At 39.6% G+C, this 17,558-nt stretch overlaps 1 protein-coding gene across 1 annotated transcript; it reads left to right on the top strand.

Moving 5' to 3' along the window:
* Positions 1 to 160: 160 nt before the first annotated feature.
* Positions 161 to 17,240, top strand: sh3gl1b (SH3-domain GRB2-like 1b). The gene is made up of 9 exons (XM_078259149.1): positions 161 to 549; positions 5,565 to 5,633; positions 6,477 to 6,549; positions 6,643 to 6,786; positions 7,125 to 7,258; positions 7,358 to 7,516; positions 9,198 to 9,301; positions 10,684 to 10,817; positions 16,404 to 17,240. Exons 1-9 carry the CDS (start codon positions 505 to 507, stop codon positions 16,595 to 16,597), a joined length of 1,056 nt encoding a protein of 351 aa, XP_078115275.1. The 5' UTR covers positions 161 to 504; the 3' UTR covers positions 16,598 to 17,240.
* Positions 17,241 to 17,558: the final 318 nt, after the last annotated feature.

Below are 17,558 nucleotides of genomic sequence, written 5' to 3'. Positions count from 1 at the left end.
ATGTTTTTTTATTAGTTTCTTCAGACATAAAAAGGCTGTATTGCCTGAGGATGTGAACATCTGGCCTGTAAATCCTGCAGCAGACAAACAGACAGACGGTTGTGTACCTGCTACATCCAGCAGGGGGCGGTGTGCACTAACACAACACTCCTGCAGCGTTGTGAAACTGATTTCTTCAAAGCGGCTGGTGCACATTTGGTGCTTTGTATAACCTTTAAGTGTGCCCTAGATTTTTAATGCCTGCTTTTTTAGTTCGGGAAATACTATTTTGGTGGATTTAGCACATTTCGTTCCGTTATCTGCTGTGACAGTGTGAAAAGTCAGCCTCGGCGTGGACGTGGTCAGTTGGCGTGTTCCGTGTCGGAGTGACGGCTGTGCAGTCCTATGATTCCTCCGAACCAATTTTTGCGCTGGCCCCTTTTCTAACATACTGTATCTCTAACTTTAGTTATACCGTGACCTATTTACACCTTCGTTGGAAGCTGAAGACAGTCGGGGTTCAAGATGTCGGTAGCGGGTTTCAAGAAGCAGTTTTATAAAGCCAGCCAGGTTTGTAAAACCTTTATTTTAGCTAGCGACTGTCAATGTAGCAGCTAGCCTCAGTTAGCATGAGTAGCTACCTGTTTTATAGTTGTCTAATGTTATTAACGCTTTGTTAATGTGGCTGTTAATGTGTGGTGACAGCAGCAAGCTAACGTTAGAAACGCATTGTGTTACTGTGTAAAAGGTTATTTTCAGGTTGTCACGTTGTGATCTATTACAGCTAGCGTTAAAGTTAAGGAGCATCTCTCGGTTTTGCATTAACTTTATGTAATGCTAAGTAACGTTATTATGCGGTTAGCGGTTTACAGGTATTTAAGCTAACTTTACCTTACCATGCACTACACCAATTCAGATTCCGAAAGTACACATCCTGTGGTAAACATTAGCTAGCTCTGTTTGCCTCAGGGACTCTCCGGGTGAGTCAGAGCTCAGAGTATAAAGACAATACACTAAAAAGTCGTGCAATATAAACCAAGCAGGTATTGACACATTCAAGTTAACAGTTTTGTTTACTCAGAGAAAGACCATTTATCTCTTTGAGGCAGTGTAACCTCAACATTAGGTTTTAAAATGTTTCTTTGCAGTGAAGACCTGTTTTACATTTGTGTTTAGTCTTTTGTTTAGTGAGACGGGTCAATATTTAGGGCAGTTGAGGGGAGACATCTAACATGCCATTGCGTTAGAAATGCCACTGCCTGCTATGGAAATACCAAAGTGTTACTGTCTGTTAGTGCCTGAGCTTTGGTGTGCATGTTTTTAATTTTGTCCAGGTCTCTAAGTCATGGGTGGGGACGGTTAAAAAGATTTTTTTGAGTCTCTTTTCTTCCTACCTCTGCTGATCTAAGCAGGAAAGACATTTGGTTTCTGCCCCAGCTTCCTGTCAGGAACAGACTCAGATCCCTGTTGGTTTCATAGATGTATAATAAAACTGGTTGGTTTGGTTGTCAGGGAAAATAACACGATTTAGAAGCTGTCATGTAAGGAGTCTTGGTACTGACTGCAATGAAAGTGAATACTAAAGGTGTTTGATGGAGATTAAGTGGATTAGTGGACAAGAAAGTGACCCAAGGAATAATGCAGAGAAGGAAGTGGAAGAGTGTCCTTTCCCTTTGTTTGACTGCAATGCAGCTGCTTTTCTTGCCAAAACTCCATGAGAGTCAACAACAGTTGACATAGCCCAGATTTTCTTCACTCGAGGCATACAGGAAGTTGGCTGTGGACGTGATATCTGTGTCCTGTAGCTTCCATATTCTTGTTTTTCTCCTTTACACTCTCTCCTTCCCTGTTTTTCCAAGAACTACTCTTAACACTAAATCTTAAAAACATGACATGTCACACTCAAAGAGCAGCACAAACAACATCACACTCTGAAGTTCTAGGTATCACAGTGGAAGTGATTGTTAGTCCTCAATGGAGATGACAGAATTTGACAGAATCCAGTAGGCATTTGACCTATATTTGTGCACTTTATCAAGTTTATTTATGCACTCACTGAAAAGTCTTCTGGTTCTCAAATGCTTAAATTTACAGCTGAATAAAAAGTTATGCTCACATGGAGGATATCAAAAGATTAAGTCAGGGATAATACTCAACAAGTTATCTGCTTCATTTGTAATAGAGGACAGAGATGCAAAAAGATGCAAACAACCAGCTGATCAAACATATCAAAAATATCAAACATATTTATCTATTTTTTTATTACACCAATAACACTAGCTCCACGCTCTGTAGATAAGCCTCGTTTCTGCTGCCCTTGCCTTGTGTTGAATACTAGTGCAAACAGCAAATAAACACCCGTGCAGAGTTGTCCAATTATACTGTTCAGTTACCAGAAAATATTATACGTACCTCTGCCAGCCAACCAATTTCGAGAACTCCAAGTAGCCATAGTATAATTGTGATATCCTGTGGTTATTTTTACCTGACTTCTTAAACTTTTAACATTACCCTGAAGAAGCATTAGATCTGTAATTCATAAGAAGATGCAACTTATTCTTTGTCACAACAATTGCAAGGTAAACAGTAGAAATACAGCATTCACATTACAAAGTAATCCACCAGGAGTGTGTGCTTACTGTCTTTTTCAAGCAGTCTGAACGTGGCCTTACTGTTCATGGCCTAAGATGCTCATTATATTGAGTGTTAAGACACATTTTAATCAGGAAAGAGTAGTTTACGGATATGTTGATAAAAAAGAAAATAGTTTGTTGCATACTTCATCTGGGATTCATCTCCATTTTAAGGAGTTATTGTGAGTCTGCAATATAATACCTCCTGGGAAGGTATTACTCTAACTAGATAGAGCCATAATACAGGTGCTGGTAAAGACTGCGGCCATTGGCTCCTGTGAGTATGAAGGAGGCAATGGCAGTTGTAGGCTTACTGATTTACTGGAAATATCCGGGAGGTTAGAAAATATTTAAAAGCACAAGCGCTAAGAGGCATCACTAAGTGAAGTAAGAATAAAGGAAACATTAAAAAAAAAGAACTCCTTCCTGATTGAACAGGCCAAATCTCTATCACACCTACACTTTTTATAACAGAATTCCCTCCTGAAATGTGGTTTGCTCAGCTACTGTGGTTGCAGAGCTCTATTTTTAAATCCCCCTTTGCCCTCCAACCACACTGACCTGGTTTTCATGTATTCTAGATGCAGTGTTGTTTCTATAAAACAAGTTTTCATTTAACCCTTTTAATTCTGCGCGTACCATTTTTTTTTATTTTTTTTATTACAAACGATGGCTTTGACAATTAGCATGTTGTGCTACAACAAATAAGACACGTTTGTTGTGTGGCAGAAATAAACTACTGAAAACGATGTGTTTCCCCACCAACTGATGTTTACCAGCTGATTTTTCAAAGGCTATGTTAGGAAATGATGCTGATCTACATTAGGCTGCCAATTCACCTCTTTGTCTTGCTTCTCATTTGGCCTCAGCATAAGTCAACTGGGTCCTGCAATCTTCAAGTCATCTGAAGCCAAACAAGATCTTGATCTAGGCTTTGTGATAATGCAGTTGCCCTTAACTGACTACTAGTAGCTCAAAAACCCAGTCATTATGATGAAAAGGATCCCTGTTATAGACTGCTCCCTCTGTGTAGCTCTCTGCGTGTTTACACCAAAACGTCCAGATGATAACCTTTTTGTGGATGTTTTTGGGCTTCATTCCTTTGAGCCTGTGTGCATGTAAATAATAATGTTACAATGACATGAGAAATGGGATGTTTACTTTAGCAGAAGAAAAAAAAAAAATGTAACATTACTTAGTGGCTAACGAATCACTTTGCTATTAAGATCTCAAGTTTTGTTACTCTCTTCCCCTTCCCTAAAAGTCTTCTAAGCCAGAATAGGGTGTCAGGAAAATATAAGATAACAGAAATGTTGGACTGTAGACTGCAGTCTTAACTCTGAGGTAGGGAGTCAAATGCTAAGGAGAGTTGAGGCCGTATTTTTACTTGTGACCTGAATCCTCGAGGCCCTCTGTCATGTGCTTACCGCACACAGCAGCGATTCAGCAGTATAACTCGAAGATCCCACACTATTAGGTCTGCCAGCTGCTGCTGGGGAAGGAGTAACAATTACGTTTAAAAAAAAAATGTTTGTTAGAACAGGTAGTAGATAAACAAACCGTAATTATAGCCGTATAGCGTTGATGTAAACCTTTGTGACTACATATCAAACGCTACTGTTCACTCACCAATCATAAAAGTGTTTAAATAAGCGTTTCTTCAGAAAGTCCTAATAATTCCAGTAACACACAGTTTGAGTCATATAGGAAATGACTCAAACTGCTGTTGCTCTGTCAAAGATGAGTGAATTTGAAAGGAAGGAAAGGAAAATGGTATCTCTTCATATTTGTCTAAGAAACTAATGAATTGTAAAAAAAAAAAAAAAACAGAATCACTCATATTGATATGCAAAATCTTTAGGAACAAGTACTGTGTAAAAGAGAATAAAATCAAATGCAATTCTAAATGATTTGTCCCTCTTTCAGGACCTTTTTTGTAGTGTTTCATTAACTGTCCAGGCTGTTTAAAAGCTCCCTCTGTTAGTACACTGGGCGGAACAATTAAACATTAACATTAGGGTTGTTGTCCCTCAAATGCACAAGATCAAAAAGTGTTGTGAAGCATTTTGTCTGAAATCATGGCATACATCTAAGTAAAGTAGATGTTGTGGTCCACTTTTGTCTTTGCAGAATGGGTCTACAAGTGGCTCTGCAACCAAGGACTTTTGTTGCATGCCTCATGCCATTTTTTATTATCTTGCTGATGGTGATGGGGGTTGTTTTTCTGCCCATTCCACTGAGAGAAGCTCAGATACGGAACCATGCAGCTTAAGTAACTTGAAGTCACAACAGAACTCTACAAAGCCAGAAAAACGGTTTAATTCATTTTTCAGTTCTCTGTGAATGACGTTGGTCTCTGAAAAAAAAAAATTACAAATCTGGCTCCCAAATTAAGGAATTAGCCCAGAAGGATGCACAGAAACACTTCACCGATACATGCACAGGAAAGGGACAGTTTTCCGTTTGTTAGACTTTTGTCCGCGGCCTAAAAACATGCTGAGAGATCTCACTTGGAAATACAAATGCTTTCAGTCAACATGTTTTAGTCTACTCATGTTGTAGCATATTGTCTTTATTGAAATAAAAGCTGATCCAACATTTCTTCATCCTGCAAAATGTAATAAGCCAAAAGGATTGTGCAACACTGCTCGTGTTGTGGTTCTTGATGTGCTTTTTTAATTTGTAATTCCTATGTTGAAGTCACCTGAGGAGTTGGGTTAAAGGTAGGATTTGTACAACACAGTGCTCCACACAAACATTTCGCTAAACGAAATGTTCATTATTACATTGTCTACACAGAGAAGGCGTGTGTAAATTAGAGATGAGCTCATGCTTGTTTCCCCACTCAAATGAAAACCTTATGAGCAGGCATTACTTAATTGGTCTTACTGTCTTTCCTCCCCCTTTCTCCTCTCTCTCTCTCCCCCTCTTTCTGTCTATCTCTCCCTCTAGCTGGTAAGTGAGAAAGTTGGAGGTGCTGAAGGAACTAAACTAGATGATGACTTCAGAGACTTGGAACGGGTAAGAGAGGCCTCTTTCTGTGGTCTTAAAAGAGCAACATCTTTGGCCAAAGCTGTAGGCGTAGTTGGTTTGACACACTACAGTCAACCCATATACTGCTGTGCTGTTTCTGTGGAACTTCCGTGCTTGATGTTTACACCCCCATTTAAAGCCATACACTCTGTTGGTTGAGAAAAAATTCTGACCTCAAAGTTTATAAAGCCCTGTAAAACTGTTAGGAAGACATCAAAAACAGCAAATCAATTGGCAACATTTTGATAATTGATAAACTTCTCAATTTTCCAATGTCTCAAATGTGAAGTTTTCTTAGTCTTCTTAAATGGTAGTGAATTGAATATATTTTGTGTTTTGGACTGTTAGACAGACAAAACAGGCAATTTGTAGATGTCACATTGGGCTCTTGGAAAACTTTTTTCTGATGTGTTATAGACTAAACATGTATTTGATCAATCCAGAAAATAACCAGCAGATTTATTGATTATTAAAAGCATTGTAAATTGTAGCCCTAGTTTACATTTTTGATGTCGTTCATCATCAAAAACGTAAATGAGTCCAATTCAAGAAGATATTTTAAGTGCATAAGAAAGCATTCAGAGCAGCATGTTGAGGTGCATGTCACTATAATACACATAACATATACTATGTTCCAAACTGGATTGGAATGAAAAAGCTCACTGTATTTTAAAAACACTTTTAACTGTGTGTATGAACCTATGAGCAAGCAATTGTTAACAAAAGGTTTAACAGCACACCTCATTTGCCTGTCACTGTTTAATGTTAGTTGTGTGTTCAAGTCGCTCTGTTGTATACTTCTGATGTATGTGTGCTTGCTGTATTTTGTAGAAAGTAGATGTGACCAGTAAAGCGGTAGTGGAGGTTATCTCCAAAACATCAGAGTACCTTCAGCCCAACCCAGGTGAGGAGAAAACATGTTCTCATGCATGTATTTAAAAAATGTTTAAACTCTGTGATGACATTTTTTATTTTTTTTTCCAACTTCCTTCCGCAGCATCACGGGCCAAACTATCCATGTTGAACACCATGTCTAAGATCCGCGGTCAGGTGAAGAACCCAGGCTACCCTCAGGCGGAGGGGCTGCTAGGAGAATGTATGAGCAAGTATGGACGGGAGCTCGGAGAGGAGACTAACTTTGGTAAGGTGTGTGTGTGTGTGTGTGTGTGTGTGTGTGTGTGTGTGTGTGTGTGTGTGTGTGTGTGTGTGTGTGTGTGTGTTGTGGTTTTAGTTCATTCCTGGCAATGAAATGATGGGGTGTGTGTGTATTTATGTGTGGTATGATAGATTGCACCCACACTGTTTACAGTGCTTTGAAATGCTTTTTGACTATTTTAAGTATTGTATTTGTGTCTGTGTGTGGTTTTGTTTGATACTATCTGTTACTTTATGTGTGGTCTGATGGCGATAGGATTCTGTGGCGCTACACTTCAAATCTGCTATGTCGCTAAGGTAATAATCTCTGTCTGTGTGGCTCAGGCGGAGCGCTAGTAGATGTTGGAGAGGCCATGAAGAGATTGGCAGAAGTCAAAGACTCTCTAGATATCGATGTCAAACAGAACTTCATTGATCCATTGCAAGGGCTCTGTGACAAGGACCTCAGAGAGATACAGGTACATTGACAACATAATTTCTTCAAAATTGAATTAGAGGCAAGATAGCGATGGCTCCTGTGCCCCTTCCTAAACTAACTATGGTTCTTACCACCTCAGCATCACCTGAAGAAGCTGGAAGGCCGTCGCTTGGACTACGATTACAAGAAAAAGCGTCAGGGCAAGATCCCAGATGAAGAGGTTCGACAGGCCCTGGAGAAGTTTCATGAGTCTAAGGAAGTGGCCGAGACGAGCATGTACAACCTGCTGGAGACTGACGTGAGGACTGATTTTTACAGTTCAGTGTGTGGTGTTAGTGAAGCATAATTTCGAGCCTGATCCTGCCTCTGTGCAGTCTATCTTTAAAATAAAAAGGGTAACTACATCCAAAAGTCAGGGGTTCTTCTGTTATTCTGCAGCTAAAATAACAATAGCTTCTGGCTACTTTTCAGGTTTATTGTTTTCTTAAATTATTTAAATGTGTTGACAAAGGACATTTTGTGATGACCTGATTATATCTGTCTTATAATATGTCAGCAAGCAATGCATCATCAAGGCTGTGTTGTAGATGTTGATGAAAGCCTTTTATCCTTGCACAGTTAACCATATGCAGTGCACCCATCCATATGATGCACATTGCACACATAATTTGGGTGATATGAATGTAAGATGATTGCAGAAGTGACACTACTCTGTGTTTTTGTTTATTATTTTTAAAGAAATGGCAGAGCAGATTCTGAAAACAAATCCAGTGTGGCAGGGTTTACATTTTTATGATGTAAATTGAGGGCGCAAAAGCAGTATCGGCTCCAAATATTGGCTCAAGAAAATCGGCAGCCCGTATCGGTCATCGGCTAAGGTTGATGAAAAAGAAATCGGCATCGGCACTAAAAAAAATCCATATCGGTCGATCTCTACTTTGAACACAGGGGAAAAAGAACATTGACATACCTCAAATATACAGTCTAAAAATACTGATTTTAGGTCCTTACATTAATATAAAAATCTATTACAAACAAACAGTATATTAATGAAAACATTTCAAAGGACAAGTACAGTTGTTTTCAGCCTAGGCCTTCTTGTGATGTAGATTGGCATATCAGTTGCTCATCGCTAGACTGAGCTTCGCTTTTGCTGCTGTTCAATACACACCCACAGGACAAACACGCCAATAGTTACACCTGTAAATAGGTTTAGCCAATACTTACACTGGAGATAAGAATGTTTTTTAAATAGCTGCAGTTAAAATGTAATCACTATTTAGGTTTCTGTTTGCCCTGTACATAACTGAAGGTGTGCACGCATGTAGGTGGGGAGGCATATTAGAACAAAACAGCTTAGAGCATATACCTGTACAGGGCATGTACGTATGTCTATATTGATTTGTGGGTTTTGCTATACCACAGGACAGCAGTCGGTGGTTTTAGTTTTAATATTATAATTATATTATATATTTTAAAGGTGTGAGTATGACCAGTGCTACCTGGAGGAAGTCGATCTGTTCCGTATTTCCTTTTACTTCTCTACATCAAGCCTATATTTATTTTGTTCCCTATGACTTTATACATACTATGTATCTGTACATTTTAGCGTGAAAATAGCATGAGATGAAGTTGAATCTTCCAGAGAAGTGGACAATGAGTGAAGATTATTTGGTCAAACAAATATAAATGATTTATTATCACACATTAGCTTCATAATCATCATTCAGTATATGCCCACATGCTGTCACTGGGGCTTTTATGAACTGTATTATTATTTTTTATATATAAAAATATACCAGAATATGGAACTGTGTATCCATTGGAATGACAAATGCGGTAATTTCAGCAAAGTGACACTGATTATCTTATCTGTGATGTGATGTGATGTGTGTGTGTGTGTGTGTGTGTGTGTGTGTGTGTGTGTGTGTGTGTGTGTGTGTGTGTGTGTGTGTGTGTGTGTGTGTGTGTGTGTGTAGATAGAGCAGGTGAGCCAGCTGTCATCCCTGGTGGAGTCCCAGCTGCAGTACCACAGACAGGCTGTGCAGGTGCTGGAGGAGCTTTCTGACAAACTGAAAGAGAGGTGCAGTAATGAGACCTGCCACACACAAATATCAACATTCTGCAGGGCTCCAAAATTTGAGAGTGTGCGACTGAATTTTACATCCAGTCGCCCATGTGCGACGAATAAATTTGCCCCCTTTTTTTTCTGTTTACACGTTAAACGTGGAAGGGGCACGTCAATGAATCCGGAATATGTGGCAGGCCAATGAGTGTGAGAAGGATAGGGAATGGCCACTGGCTAATGTGTGGAGGGGGAGGGTCCTAGAGATAATCGAGCGTGCGTCAACGTCTCTGGGAAGGAGACAGATATCACAACCTGCTACGTGTGTCTGAAAAATGAGCAAGCAAACTATTGACTCGTTCTTCCGACCTGCGGCTAGTGTGCTAGTGCCAGAGTCTACAGTGTCGCAGTCGGATGATGATTCAGAGTCAGAGGTTTGTGTGGCGAAAAAGGCCCGAACCCACCGTTTTCGGGAAGACTGGTTGGTTGAGGCACGGTAAGGAGACGAACTCCATGAACTGCGAATGATGCAGTCGCCACCCCAGAACTGCGGGGAACACACAGTTTGCCGACAGTGCAGGCACTTCGCAGTTTAAACACAATACACTAGTTAAACACAATCTTAGCCTCAAGCATAGAGTATGCCGTGACGTGTTAATAAATGAAAAAGCAACGCCACTGACGGTTGCTTTTAGAAGACAAGAGGCTGTAAATCAGAGCGCAGATGAGGCAAAGATGATGTTGAAATTGAACACAGGAGGATCTGCTCTAAGGGGGAGTGAGTAAAGGTACAAGTTATTTAGGCCTACTTGTTCTAGTGGAATGTTATTGGCCAGTGCCCCTAATGTACATTTGTTAAGTATTGTTTTTAACTGTGAAATGACCAAAAGGTTACTAAGCACTTTGTTACTAAGCACTTTTTTTAAATTCTGAATGTATGGTATATTTTTTTTTATATTTGTACTGTCATGACAGCGATGGTGCTGTCGGTTTACCTTCTATGTTGCATCTTCAAAAGTGCACAATACAATGTGACACTGAATTTGAAACAGCACATTGTAATTTCTGCATCTGTTATCAAAGTGTTTATTAGTATACTGTGAAGACAAGAAACTACTATGGCACTTTTTTAAATACAATACAGTGGAAATTTGTAGAGATGTGAATATTTGGTTAGCATGTTGATTTACGGTGTGTGCCCCTAAATTTTCTGGTTGTGCCCCTAAAATTTTCAGTCGGGGGCCACTGCACTCCTAGTGAAAAAAGTTAGTCTGGAGCCCTGTTCTGTGTAGTACATCTGCCTGTGCAGCTTTCTGCTTCGAGCACAGTAACTTCAAACATCATACTGTATTTATTGTGGAGGTTCAGAAAAGTAAAACCTTTCCAATCTTTTTAAATAGGATGATTGATGCTCAGACTCGACCAAGACGTGAATACACACCTAAACCCAAACCTATCTTTGACTTCGGAGACGACAACCCTTCAAATGGCGGCTACTCAACCTCAATGGCTCCTCCTCCTTCACGCAACTCAGGTAAGCAACCGCTGATGGGGTCTAAAATAGGGCTGCGTTGTATGAGGAAAATTTGCGATAACGTTGTTGAATATCGCGATAACAATATTACTTGTGATACATCAACAGTGTACTTAAAGTTACTCAGTTCTGCAGCTTTCAGTATTCTGCTAAAATACAACTAATTGCTTGTTGAATTTAAAACAAATCCTTTCCAACATTCTTTTATTGAACAAATTGAAGATTAAATTGAATATAGAAGGCACCACTAAAATAAGAAAGAATGACCGTTACATTTTTAAGTGCAGTTTTCTGCTGATATTTTCTTTCAACCAACACAAAAATCTCGGAGTGACTTTCGCGATATTTCGGAGCCTTTCGCGACATGGTTATTGGCGCCAGTTGATATCGCTTTTGACGATTAAAAAAACAATATATTGTATAATATATAAAATGATGAAGTAGCTCACTGGTTTGCACCGGAGAACAGATGATGTCTTGACAAAACAAAGATTAAGAATTATTAGTCTCACATTGCCAGACCTTCCTCCACAGCGCTGCAGAGGAGGGTCTGGCGAGTCCACACAGTATTCCAGGATGGGAGAAAAATGTGCTCTGGTTGATTGGCATTTCTTTAAACCAATCACAATCATCTTGGGCGGTGCTAAGCGCTATCGGCGCCTCTGCAAAATAGCCTCGGGAAGCCGGAACTTGTTTTGAAGGAACACGTGTACATTCAAAGGTTGTTTTAGTCGTGCAACAGAAAACTCAGATTGGACAGATAGTCTAGCTAGCTGTCTGGATTTACCCTTCAGAGATCTGAGAAAAGGTTAACCATAGTCCTCATATATCCACCAGAGTTTAAAATGTCAACACAAAGAAATCCCAAGGTATCGGATGTCCGGCCTAAATGAGTGAAATCTGGCGGAATTTCCGTCTGCAACAGAGCAATTCCGGTAGTGGAACGTCATGGATATATAGTAAGAAGTATAAACTCTCTCAGGGGGAATCTATCTTTGTATTCATGCTTACGTCACTCTCAGCGCCACACGAAAGGGCAGCCTAGGATGTGTGGAAAAGAGCTGCCATAGCAGAGTTCCAAAAAAACATCCAGCTGTTTCTACAAAAACACAAGATGGACTAAGCCAAAGTAGCGTGCCTAGGAGTGAACACACTCCTTAGAAATCAGATGCAAACTAAACTGGAAAAATACTCCCTCCCTTGCCAACATGACTGCTCAGGACCTGCAACCAATCAGTCCCCCTGAGCACAGATATGTGAAACAAATTGTCTTTTTTCTTATTGAGGCTGAGTAAACTGTGGCATGCACTAAATGTTTGTCTCTTGAATGCACTCAGTCGTTAACCATGAGAAAATAGACGTCTGTTTCTGAATGGGGGGGGGGGTCCCGCCCTGTCATGCGGCTGGCCTTCCTCCAACTGACCTTGTTCCTCTTTCCTGTAATTTCATCAGAGCCGTCTTTTCACTTGGCCACATTGTCCTTTCGGAATCCCAGATTGTGTGAGTCACAGATTGTGTGGACCGTTTTTTTTCTTCTGTCCTCGCAATTCTTGTGGTATTGAAATGGTCCAGTGTGCTTGCGCAGCTTCTGGTGTGAAATGTAGGAAGTAGGATACAAGTTAGTCCTCACAGGGTTGACACATAATTGGTGGTTTATGGTGCATGCATGTGGTTTTGTATGAGATCCACATCCTCTAGTCAAGATGCTGCAGCCTGACTTCTAAACGTTCTTAACACCTCTGCAACCACTGACATGGTCCACAGTTGATTTAAACATGCAGCTTTTGAACATATCCTAAAAGAATAGTCAAGGTATAACTGATTCGAAGGACAAACTTCCTAACTACCCCTTTTGTTGTAATACGTGCTACATTAATAAATAATACTGCTATTTAGCTATTATATCATGTTATTTTTGACCAAATACCTCGATATCGATACTGCAACGATATTGTAGAGTTGACTATTGGTGCTTTCACAAAATATTTATACAATGAGATTTTTGATAAATAATCATCAGTAATGTGGATATAATGACTAAGTGGGTAGAGGCAAATAATAGAACAGTTACAACAGTCTGGTAAGTTCAGAAAATGACATCACTTTACCGTAATGCAGCCTTTAAAACCAGGAAAAGACAACACTTATGCCATATTACGATATTCATAATCTAAGACGATATCTAGTCTCATATCACGATATCGATATAATATCGATATATTGCCCAGCTCTACTGCTATTAGTATTACTATATTTAAGTTATGAAGCCAGTACTTTGGCCAATGGCAGGAGTATTAACTAACATGCAGGAAACATAGAATAGAACACATAGAATTAAAAGGAGTTATTAATTATCAGAATAGTATCAGCATTGGTGTTGTTGTTATAAAGAGTAGTAATGCCACCTGTAAGCTGTTTGAATGAAGCAATATTTATTTATTTTTTGTACAACACAAAGGGTAGATGTGAGTTCTTCAGTGGAGTGCATTTAGTTTTTATCACCCACCTTTTATTACAAACTACTATAGTTTGTAAGTAGTTTGTTCTAACAGTTTTTATGTCCCGCCACCACATTGCAGTGTGTTTTTGTGTTGTTGTTGACCTATTAACTTGGGGACCATACAGAGTAGAGCTAATTTGCCATTAGAGCAGCTTGCTGCATTCAGTGTAGCACATACTGATATTGAGGAGAAACCGCTTTTCTTGGAATCACTAATTAATTTCCTACTTTCCTTTCCTGCTTTTATTGCAGCTTTAAAGTGCTCATATTATGCCCATTTTCAGGTTCATCATTGTATTTAGAGGTTATATCAGAATAGGTTTACATGGTTTAATTTTTAAAAAATACCATATTTTTTGTTGTACTGCATATTCCTGCAGCTCCTCTTTTCACCCTATGTGTTGAGCTCTCTGTTTTTAGCTACAGAGTGAGGCATCTCACTTCTACTCCATCTTTGTTGGGAGTCGCACATGCTCAGTACCTAGGTAAGGACTACTAGCCAGTCAGAAGCAGAGTATGAGGGAGTGCCATGCTAGCAGCTAAGCAAGCATTATAACGTGTGTTACAACGTGACGAGCGTTCGTCACGGAAGTAAAGGCTGGACTACAATAGAGCTGTTTGGAGCAGTTTGTGAACCGTGTTTTCTGTTGGAGATGGTAACTCCCTTTGGGGTGGACTTTGGGCTTTTTCACTTTGTAAACCTATTACATGCACAGAAAAGATATATAACACAATGAAGGAAAGGGAAAAAGCCAAAAAGCATAATATGAGCACTTTAAGATGTGGCGTTTATAGTAGCACCAGCAATATTTGCCCATAAATACATTTATTAATCTATGTTTTAACCTTTCTGTCATAGCTGGTCCTGGTAAGAGGAAGCAGTATTAGCAGCATTTGTCAGTTTATCAAAATGCTTGTTAGACTTTTTAAAGAGAGAACTTCGTACTAATTGGCATTTATTCTAATACAACCTACCTTTTAGATTTGGTTGCTTCAGAGTTGGTTCTCTTCAATGAAGTCTTTACATTATTATGTTTTCTGCCTCTGTAAACTGATACAGTCTGGAGTAAAACAGAATGAGTGACCAAAGCTTTCCCCGTCTCTAGCCTGCCCAGCACTCTGTGGGGTAAACTTGATACAATGAGAAAATTGTTTAGGGACAAAACAGCCTAGTTTGTGTTGTGTGCTGATGTATGTGAGGTCACAGAGAAAGGGATAGATGGACGAAAACGATGGTGTCTGAGGATGTTGTGGTTCCAACTTGTCAGCACTCTTGAGCTTGTTAGCAATGCTGTGTTTAAGCTGATCTGACTGCGCCACATGATAATGCTATACTAACATATATAAACGAGTATGATACACAGTACAGGGTTCCACGTTAAGGTTTTTTTTCACTTGTCCGGTCGGGCAAGTGAAAAAAAAATTCTACTTGCCCCAAGGCAAAATGGTTGTTTTCTTCAAAAGCGTCGAAAAAAAACCCCAAAAAAACGTACAAACAAATGTCAAAAAGCATCAAAAACTTAAAAAGAAAAATCCAAATAAAAAAATTTTTTTTAAAAAAGTGTCAAACAGCTCTGAAAAAAAAAAAAAACCGCTAAAGAAAGCCAAAAAACAAGCTTCAAATCTTAAAAAAAAAAGTAATAAAAACATTGAAAGCATCAAAAGCGTAAATAAATGTCAAAAGCACCAACTCAATTCTTGATTGGCCAACGGCACATACACATCAAATCATTCAACAATCTTATTGTTGAACCCTGCAGCAGCTTACATGTTTAAAGGTACACTGTGTAGTGTTTTAAGTATTTTATTAGCTAAAATCAATGTCTTCATTCATAAATATGTCCCCATTGGTGTAACGTTACCTCTGCCAATGATCTGACTTATCCTCGTAAGCGAAGAATTTCCTGTCTGTATTTACATTGGACAGGCAAGTCCAAGGAGGCTTCCATGTCGTTAGAAAAACTACTAACATGAAGCACTAGCCAACCCGTCTAGCTAATCCACAACGCGTTTTTGTTCAGAGCCAGCGTCACGTGACTGAAACCAGCTGAAACGGAGAAGGAGATCAGTGAGAGGCGCTTGTCACTGCCTCGGCAAATTTGAAAGCCTGCACTGCACTTTAGTTCATAATGGAGGATCATACTTATGCCGAGTAGGACTTTGGCTCCGAACTTCGTTATTCGAATATAATTTGAATATTTAAAAAAATAATGATATTCAAACGAATATTAGGCAGCCCTTAATATTCGAATTTCGAACCTGTTATGGGCATTCTTTTTTGTAAATGTGTTTGCTTGTAAACCTTGTTTTCAATTCAGATTCCGCATTTCAAAATGTAACTACACGTCGCGGCAACGCACGTCGCTCGGCCGCGGCTTGGTAGCGCATTTCCCCCGACTCATTTCCTGGTTCTCCTTCTCCATAAACAACATGAAATCAAGGAGAGAGTTAACTTCTCCTGCTACAGATTTCCCACCGTGGTCAGAAAGCACAGGGGAGACGATTTGTTTCTCTCACTATGTCTCTAGAGTCGCTACTCGCTCTGAAGCTACCGGTAATCACCGTCACTCTCTCACAACACACACACACACACACCCACACACACGCCGGCTCGATGCACACACCAGCGCACAAGTATGAACATCAGACCACTTACATAGGCTACGGTGAAAGCGCCGAAATTCCTGTCGAAAGCATACTGTTTGTGTTTAATCCAGGGTCTGACTTTTCATTAAAAAAAAAAAAACAGTTGTGGCAATGTGTTTTTCTTCTGAAAACATAATTGCCTGCCTATTGACATTGACTGATACACTGCCCTCTGGTGGACAGAACATATACAACGTATACCAATATAGGTCTTACTGAAGGCATTTAATGGTCAAAATAGTATTAATAAATATTCCAATATATTTGAATATTAATATTAATAAACAAACGAACTTCGAATATGATTTGGGGGCAAAAGTCAAAGGAGAAAATTCCTACACAGTGTACCTTTTAAGGCGTGCAGTGTGACATGAGAATGAGCTTTGCTCGTTTTCCCCTCTTCTTCCTCATTCTTCCTCTCTTTTCTTGTGTCTTCTCAGCCCCGGAGCAGCCGAGCTGTAAGGCGCTGTACGACTTTGAGCCAGAGAACGAGGGAGAGCTGGGCTTTCGCGAGGGCGACATCATCACCCTGACCAATCAGATTGACGAGAACTGGTACGAGGGCATGCTAAACAGCCAGTCGGGATTCTTCCCTCTCAACTATGTTGAGGTTCTCGTCCCATTGCCACACTAATATAAAGAGAGCAGGAGAGCCAATGAGGAGACTGACGGAGAGGAGGAGGAGAGAACAAGTAGAATTAGTAGAGAGGGAGGAAAGCGAAGCCAAGGGATGAATGTTCATTTTCACCTTCAGCTCCAACGTCAACATCACAGACGAGCACTTTTTGTCATCTGGAGTCCTGGAGGAGATGGTGACATTTCAAAGTCCAGACCAGAATGTCAACCTGTTCCACCAAAAGGTAATCAGATGTTAAATGGACATGTCATCGTCCGTCATCTGGCAGTCAGAAACATTTCCTGAGGACTAACAGATGACACGTTTTATAAGCAATATTTGTCTTTAACCACAAATTACTGATATCGTAAAGATAACTTGTATTAAATCTGGTGATTATGATGGGGTGACACGTATCATGTCATCCTTTTTGTGTGACTGCAGTCTGTTTAAAACTCAGGTTGGTCACCAAACTAACAGTCCGTTTTCAGACTGAAGAGCCCAACTCAAACCTCACAGTACACGTCATGTGGAACTTGACTGAATATTTTCCTTATTTTAAAACTTTGTTTTGGATTGGAGCTTATCTCTTGATGCCACCTGCTGGCGAGACTGAGGATTGCTTTTACAAAAAAAAAAAAATCAAAAAAAAAAATGGAATTATACACAACTAGAAATGTAGTTTTAGCTAGTTGCATCTAAAAAGAAAAAATATTGCGTTCACATTTTTAATGAGAAACTTGATGAAATTAGCCTCGGATTTGTGATTTAGATCATTTTCAGGTTTGGGCCTATTTGTAATGCTCTTTTTAAAGATCTATGTGGTGGATCTACAGTGGTTTCCTTATATTGTTTCAGTATTTGATGTTGTCTCTCTCAACCTACTACAGTAGTTTTAAAAGAAGTTGAACCGCTTACTGAATATGTGAGAAAATGTTGTAATGCACCTTGGTCCTCAAAATGAGATTGATGTGTGTGT

This window comes from Sander vitreus, chromosome 9 (genome assembly GCF_031162955.1).
Source record: "Sander vitreus isolate 19-12246 chromosome 9, sanVit1, whole genome shotgun sequence".
In the NCBI taxonomy this organism is placed as follows: domain Eukaryota; kingdom Metazoa; phylum Chordata; class Actinopteri; order Perciformes; family Percidae; genus Sander; species Sander vitreus.
Note: the sequence above shows the minus strand (reverse complement) of the source record. Positions and strands in the feature narration are given on the sequence as shown.

Bases quoted from the DNA above. Each gene is read 5' to 3' on its own strand.
- sh3gl1b (XM_078259149.1), top strand. From the start codon at position 505: ATGTCGGTAGCGGGTTTCAAGAAGCAGTTTTATAAAGCCAGCCAG. The intron at 7,517-9,197 runs GTGAGGACTGAT...GTGTGTGTGTAG, and splicing joins ACAACCTGCTGGAGACTGAC to ATAGAGCAGGTGAGCCAGCT. The intron at 9,302-10,683 runs GTGCAGTAATGA...CTTTTTAAATAG, and splicing joins TCTGACAAACTGAAAGAGAG to GATGATTGATGCTCAGACTC.